The sequence below is a fragment of the Oncorhynchus tshawytscha genome, linkage group LG08 (assembly GCF_018296145.1).
Source record: "Oncorhynchus tshawytscha isolate Ot180627B linkage group LG08, Otsh_v2.0, whole genome shotgun sequence".
Taxonomy (NCBI): domain Eukaryota; kingdom Metazoa; phylum Chordata; class Actinopteri; order Salmoniformes; family Salmonidae; genus Oncorhynchus; species Oncorhynchus tshawytscha.
The window spans coordinates 2,644,950-2,653,177 of record NC_056436.1 but is presented as its reverse complement, the minus strand read 5'-3'; the positions used below and the strand labels follow the sequence as shown (position 1 = coordinate 2,653,177).

At 49.0% G+C, this 8,228-nt stretch overlaps 1 protein-coding gene across 1 annotated transcript in view; it reads right to left on the bottom strand.

Moving 5' to 3' along the window:
- LOC112257198 (lysyl oxidase homolog 3B) overlaps positions 1–8,228 on the bottom strand; it is a 32,079-nt gene that overhangs the window by 2,566 nt on the left and 21,285 nt on the right. Inside the window, 1 exon segment of the mRNA XM_042326219.1 lies at positions 1,136–1,204. Coding sequence (XP_042182153.1) covers positions 1,136–1,204 — 69 coding nt within the window.

Below are 8,228 nucleotides of genomic sequence, written 5' to 3'. Positions count from 1 at the left end.
TAGTATGATGTGTATTAGTATGATGTGTATTAGTATTATGTGTATTAGTATGATGTGTATTAGTATGATGTGTATTAGTATGATGTGTATTAGTATGATGTGTATTAGTATGATGTGTATTAGTATGATGTGTATTAGTATGATGTGTATTATATGAGTATGATGTGTATTAGTATGATGTGTATTATGTGTATTATATGATGTGTATTAGTATTATGTGTATTAGTATTATTATGTGTATTGGTATGATGTGTATTAGTATTATGTGTATTAGTAATATGTGTATTAGTAATATGTGTATTAGTAATATGTGTATTAGTATTATGTGTATTAGTATTATGTGTATTAGTATGATGTGTATTAGTATTATGTGTATTAGTATTATGTGTATTAGTATGTGTTCTAGCACACCACTCAGCAGACGCTAACTGAGCAATGCAACACTTTATAGCCTATAAAGTGATTGATATGTCATGTTCCACTCCTGAAAGCATGCCTTATTGAAATGCCAAAAGTTGCAGTTCAAAATGTTGAACTAGAGACGCAGACTCAAACATCAGAGGGCAGATTGACATCAATCACATTAAATGTTATTTTCAGAAGGACTTCCTGACACAGGTGGCCGGAGGCACCTTAACTGGGTAGGAAGGGCTCAAAGTAATGGCTGGACCGGAATCAATGGAATGGGATTGAACACATCAAACACATGTTTTCCATACGTTTGATGCCATTCCATTGACTCCCTCCGGATGTTACTATGAGCCGTCCTCATTTCATTAGCCTCCTGTGCTTCCTTAAAAGGATTTTATCTTAAACAAAATGTAGTGGTTTAAAATGTCAAATCAATCTGCAGTCATATTTTGTTGAGTTGCATTTCTGTGACTAGGAAGGTTGTTTTTTTGTTGCAGTTAGATGAACAACAACATATTTGTGCTAGAATGAGTAAACAAGTGAATTCAAACCAGCTGGGTAGAAACAACATCTAAACTAATGTTCTATAAAATTACTAAAGCAACGACCACTACAGGCAACCCACTGTCAGACACCCAGGCCCAGTTCCAATGGAACTCTATTCCCTACATAGTGCACTACATAGGGAATAGGATGGGGGACAGTGGGTTGTTTCCTGATATACCTGGCACCAGCAGAAACCTTAACCTTGGCTCTGGCTTCTCTCTCAGCTGCTCTCTTTCCCAGACGGGCTCTGCAACGGCAAACAGCAACACGACATCACACAGAGATACTGGTGAGGCAGAGGCACAGAGACAGAGGCAGAGGCACAGAGACAGAGGCAGAGACAGAGCAGAGGCAGAGGCACAGAGACAGAGGCAGAGACAGAGCAGAGACAGAGGCAGAGGCACAGAGACAGAGGCAGAGACAGAGCAGAGACAGAGGCAGAGGCACAGAGACAGAGGCAGAGACAGAGCAGAGGCAGAGGCACAGAGACAGAGGCAGAGACAGAGCAGAGGCAGAGACAGAGCAGAGGTAGAGCAGAGGCAGAGACAGAGGCAGAGGCAGAGACAGAGGCAGAGGTAGCGACAGAGGTAGAGACAGAGGCAGAGGCAGAGGCACAGAGACAGAGACAGAGGCACAGAGACAGAGGCAGAGGCAGAGACAGAGGCAGAGGTAGCGACAGAGGCAGAGGCAGAGGTAGAGACAGAGGCAGAGGCACAGAGACAGAGGCAGAGGCAGAGGCAGAGGCAGAGATAGAGACAGAGGCAGAGGCAGAGACAGAGGTAGAGACAGAGGCAGAGACAGAGGCAGAGGCAGAGCAGAGGCAGAGGTAGAGCAGAGGCAGAGACAGAGACAGAGGCAGAGGTAGAGCAGAGACAGAGGCAGAGGTAGAGCAGAGACAGAGGCAGAGGCAGAGCAGAGCAAGAGCAGAGACAGAGGCAGAGGTAGAGCAGAGACAGAGGCAGAGATACTAAGACAGAGGCAGAGGTAGAGCAGAGACAGAGGCAGAGGCAGAGGTAGAGCAGAGACAGAGACAGAGGCAGAGGCAGAGGTAGAGCAGAGACAGAGGCAGAGGCAGAGGTAGAGCAGAGACAGAGACAGAGGCAGAGGCAGAGGCAGAGGCAGAGATAGAGACAGAGGCAGAGGCAGAGACAGAGGTAGAGACAGAGGCAGAGACAGAGGCAGAGGCAGAGCAGAGGCAGAGGTAGAGCAGAGGCAGAGACAGAGACAGAGGCAGAGGTAGAGCAGAGACAGAGGCAGAGGTAGAGCAGAGACAGAGGCAGAGGTAGAGCAGAGACAGAGGCAGAGGCAGAGGCAGAGGTAGAGCAGAGACAGAGGCAGAGCAGAGACAGAGACAGAGGCAGAGGTAGAGCAGAGGCAGAGGCAGAGGCAGAGGTAGAGCAGAGACAGAGGTAGAGCAGAGACAGGCAGAGGCAGAGACAGAGGCAGAGACAGAGGCAGAGAGACTAAGACAGAGGCAGAGGTAGAGCAGAGACAGAGGCAGAGGCAGAGGTAGAGCAGAGACAGAGGTAGAGGCAGAGGTAGAGCAGAGACAGAGGCAGAGGCAGAGGTAGAGCAGACACAGAGACAGAGACAGAGGTAGAACAGAGACAGAGGCAGAGGCAGAGGCAGAGGCAGAGGTAGAGCAGAGACAGAGGCAGAGGCAGAGGTAGCGACAGAGGTAGAGACAGAGGCAGAGGCAGAGGCACAGAGACAGAGGCAGAGACAGAGGCACAGAGACAGAGGCAGAGGCAGAGACAGAGACAGAGGCAGAGGTAGCGACAGAGGCAGAGGTAGAGACAGAGGCAGAGGCACAGAGACAGAGGCAGAGGCAGAGGCAGAGATAGAGACAGAGGCAGAGGCAGAGACAGAGGTAGAGACAGAGGCAGAGACAGAGGCAGAGGCAGAGCAGAGGCAGAGGTAGAGCAGAGGCAGAGACAGAGGTAGAGCAGAGACAGAGGCAGAGCAGAGACAGAGACAGAGGCAGAGCAGAGACAGAGGCAGAGGCAGAGCAGAGACAGAGGCAGAGAGACTAAGACAGAGGCAGAGGCAGAGCAGAGACAGAGGCAGAGGCAGAGGTAGAGCAGAGACAGAGGCAGAGGCAGAGGTAGAGCAGAGACAGAGACAGAGGCAGAGACAGAGACAGAGACAGAGGCAGAGCAGAGACAGAGGCAGAGCAGACACAGAGGCAGAGGCAGAGGTAGAGCAGAGACAGAGGCAGAGGCAGAGGCAGAGGTAGAGCAGAGACAGAGGCAGAGCAGAGACAGAGACAGAGGCAGAGGTAGAGCAGAGGCAGAGGCAGAGGTAGAGCAGAGACAGAGGCAGAGGCAGAGGTAGAGCAGAGACAGGCAGAGGCAGAGACAGAGGCAGAGACAGAGACAGAGGCAGAGAGACTAAGACAGAGGCAGAGGTAGAGCAGAGACAGAGGCAGAGGCAGAGGTAGAGCAGAGACAGAGGTAGAGGCAGAGGTAGAGCAGAGACAGAGGCAGAGGTAGAGCAGACACAGAGACAGAGACAGAGGTAGAACAGAGACAGAGGCAGAGGCAGAGGCAGAGGTAGAGCAGAGACAGAGGCAGAGGCAGAGGCAGAGGTAGAGCAGAGACAGAGGCAGAGACAGAGGCAGAGACAGAGGCAGAGACAGAGACAGAGGCAGAGAGACTAAGACAGAGGCAGAGGTAGAGCAGAGACAGAGACAGAGGCAGAGACAGAGACAGAGGCAGAGACACAGAGAGAGAGAGACAGACAGACAGACAGACAGACAGACAGACAGACAGACAGACAGACAGACAGACAGACAGACAGACAGACAGACAGACAGACAGACAGACAGACAGACAGACAGACAGACAGACAGTGTGGGATAGCTGTGGTCAGGTTAAGAGGAAAGCAGTAAGGTGTGCTTCCTGGGTAATGTAACAGGAGAGGACAGTTCTGTTAAGTATACCACTATACTATTAAGTTATACTCTGATACATTACTTTTTCAATGGCAGAGATATTTCAAGTATTAATGTGTACACTATTGTATACAGAAGTGTGTGTGGACACCCCTTCAAATTAGTGGATTGGCTATTTCAGCCACACACGTTGCTGAAAGGTGTATAAAAGTTGCCCCCCTCAGTCTGTCTCCATTTGTAAAATCTGAGGTGCCGGTATGAGGAAAATCAACCAGAAACGGTGTAAATATTATATTATATTATATTATTATTATATAATATTATATTACATTTGTTAATGACTTTGGACTCGTTCCCTAGATAGGCCAGCCAGTAAATATATAATACATTTCTCAAAGGTATTGTTAAGAAACCACTGCATGAGAAAAGGGTCCTTTAGTTGGTTACACACACTGTACGTTCCAGAAACAGTTGTTTAAAATTATAATTGACCGTTATATTTGGAAAAGCCTGTATTTTTCCCCCTGTCCTAAATACCTCTCCATGAAAACCCCCTCCAAAACACGGCAGAGAATCTTCTACTAGACGGAATAGACCTGGAGGGTCAGTACAAACAGGAAGCAGACAGGAACAAAACAGGACACGAGACAAGCAGCCAGACAGTTAGAGGATACGTCTCCAAATGGCACCCTATTCCTCCATACGGGAAAGCCCTCTTCTCCCTATGGGAAAGCCCTATTCTCCGTATGGGAAAGAAAGCCCTATTCTCCCTTCAGGAAAGCCCTATTCTCCGTATGGGAAAGAAAGCCCTCTTCTCCTTATGGGAAAGCCCTATTCTCACCACTGGAAAGCCTTATTCTCCCTACAGGAAAGCCCTATTCTCCCATGGGAAAGAAAGCCCTCTGGTGTTCCTTTTGTCCAGGTGGGAAAGGGAAAGCCCTATTCTTACAGCTGGAAAGCCTTATTCTACCTATGGGAAAGCCCTATTCTCCCTACGGAAAGCCCTATTCTCCTACGGGAAAGCCCTATTCTCCCTGAGGTACAAAGAGAAAAAGCAGATATTAACATACTCAGCTACTGGACTACTGGGCTACTGGAATACTGGGCTACTGGGTTACTGGGCACGGGGCTACTGGACTACTGGGCTACTGATTTACTGGGCTACTGGGTTACTGGGAACTGGGCTACTGGACTACCTGGCTATTGGGCTACTGGGCTACTGGGCTACCTGGCTATTGGGCTACCTGGCTACTGGGCTACCTGGCTACCTGGCTATTGGGCTACCTGGCTACTGGGCTACCTGGCTACCTGGCTATTGGGCTACTGTGCTACCTGGCTATTGGGCTATGTGCTACCTGGCTATTGGGCTACTGTGCCACCTGGCTACTGGGCTACCTGGCTACCTGGGCTACTGTGCTACCTACTGGGCTACCTGGCTACTGGGCTACTGGAGGCTACCAGCATGGGCTACCGGGCTGGACTACTGGGCTACCTGGCTACTGGACTACCTGGCTACTGGGCTACCTGGATATTGGGCTACTGGGCTACCTGGATATTGGGCTGCTGGGCTGCTGGGCTACCTGGCTATTGGACTACTGGGCTACCTGGCTACTGGACTACTGGGCTACCTGGCTACCTGGCTACCTGGACTACTGGGCTACTGGGCTACCTGGCTACCTGGCTATTGGACTACTGGGCTACTGGGCTACCTGGCTACCTGGCTATTGGACTACTGGGCTACTGGGCTACCTGGCTATTGGCTACTACTGGCTACCTGGCTATTGGACTACTGGGCTACTGGGCTACCTGGCTATTGGACTACTGGGCTACCTGGCTACTGGACTACTGGACTACTGGGCTACCTGGCTATTGACCACTGGGCTACTGGGCTACCTGGATATTGGGCTACTGGGCTACCTGGCTATTGGACTACTGGGCTACCTGGCTACTGGACTACTGGGCTACCTGGATATTGGACTACTGGACTACTGGACTACTGGGCTACCTGGCTATTGGACTACTGGACTACTGGACTACTGGGCTACCTGGCTATTGGACTACTGGGCTACTGGGCTACCTGGATATTGGGCTACTGGGCTACCTGGCTATTGGACTACTGGGCTACCTGGCTACTGGACTACTGGGCTACCTGGATATTGGACTACTGGACTACTGGACTACTGGGCTACCTGGCTATTGGACTACCGGCTCCTTGGAACGCTCTGAAAAGAAAAGTCACATATCCTGTTTTTGCCCAATAGTCTCATAAATCTCAACATTTGGGTGACCTGCCCAGGGACAACTCAGGTCAAGGTCCCTCATCATGTTGCTGCTGTGGTACTCTGATGTGGTACTCTGCTGCGGTACTCTGCTGCTGCTGTGGTACTCTGCTGTGGTACTCTGATGTGGTACTCTGATGTGGTACTCTGCTGCGGTACTCTGCTGCTGCTGTGGTACTCTGCTGTGGTACTCTACTGTGGTACTCTGCTGTGGTACTCTGCTGCTGCTGTGGTACTCTGCTGCGGTACTCTGCTGTGGTACTCTGCTGCGTACTCTGCTGTGGTACTCTGCTGCTGTGGTTTTCTGCCACGGCACTCTGCTGCGGTACTCTGCTGCGGTACCTGCCACGGTACTCTGCTGCTACTCCAGGAGGGTTCAGACATTACTCTACTTGTCTTGAGAAAAATGAATCAAGAGACCTCACCAGGAAAACTCAGGGCCCTATCAGAGTTTTTCCTGGTCAGTTCAGTTCAGGTCAGTTCAGGTCAGTTCAGGGCCCTGCTCATAAAGCCATCTGGCTGCTACAGTGGTGTCGGTGTGATGAAAACATTCAGCACACAGAATTCAAAAATCCTTACTTCCTGACACATAATATCTCATTCCAACTGAACAGACCAACTTTTACAGCAGGTTATATTCTTATGAGAAATATAGTGTTGAGCTGTGAGGAAGGTAGACACAGTGTTCCCAGACAACACATTCTTCAGAAGAATGTGAATATTGAGAGGAGCCAAGACACTGACAGGAAATATTAGCATCACGTTACTGAGCCTGACCTAAATTAGCCTGGGCCTGTATTCATAAAGCCTCTCAGAGCAGGAGCGCTGATCTAGGATCAGCTCTCCCCTTGTTCATGTAATATTACTCATTCTGAACTAAAAGGCTAAACAGATCCTAGATCAGTGGTCCTACTCTGATAAACTTTATGAATATGGGCCCTGACCTCCTTATAATAAACGAAGACTGTCAGTTCATCCTGAGTTACAGCAGATTGATAGCTACAGGATTACAGCACACTGCAGGATTACAGCAGATTGATAGCTACAGGATTACAGCAGATTGATAGCTACAGGATTACAGCAGACTGATAGCTACAGGATTACAGCAGACCGATAGCTACAGGATTACAGCAGACCGATAGCTACAGGATTACAGCAGACCGATAGCTACAGGATTAGCAGATTGATTGCAGACAGACTGATAGCTACAGGATTACAGCAGACTGATAGCTACAGGATTACAGCAGATTGATAGCTACAGGATTACAGCAGACTGATAGCTACAGGATTACAGACTGATAGCTACAGGATTACAGCAGACTGATAGCTACAGGATTACAGCAGACTGATAGCTACAGGATTACAGCAGACTGATAGCAGGATTACAGCAAACTGATAGCTTACAGCAGACTGACTACAGGATAGCTACAGGATTACAGCAGACTGATAGCTACAGGATTACAGCAGACTGATAGCTACAGGATTACAGCAGACTGATAGCTACAGGATTACAGCAGAAACTGATAGACTACAGGATTACAGCAGACTGATAGCTACAGGATTACAGCAGATTGATAGCTACAGGATTACAGCAGACTGATAGCTACAGGATTACAGCAGACTGATAGCTACAGGATTACAGCAGACTGATAACTACAGGATTACAGCAGACTGATAGCTTCAGGATTACAGCAGACTGATAGCTTCAGGATTACAGCAGACTGATAGGATTACAGCAGACTGATAGCTACAGTATTACAGCAGACTGATAGCTACTGATAGCTACTTGGCTCACTTGGATAGTCTCCCATTGCAGGCAGTCAGTATCTGCATTCCAAAGGGTTCTCTCTGTGTTCTGGACTTGGGCCTAATCATCGACCCATTTCCCCTTCCTGAATCACTGCATCGCCCTTCAGTCAGTCAGAGAGAGCAGAGTCTCAGTCGTCATACACCACTGAGAGATAAGACACCATGTGCCTGCATACAGGATGACACGGGATGGGAGGACGACCTTATTAATGGAGGACGGCCCAGACTGACGATCTCTGTCTGTCTGTCTGCCGTCAATCTGGAGGAGAAGGGTTATATTGGGAAAAGAA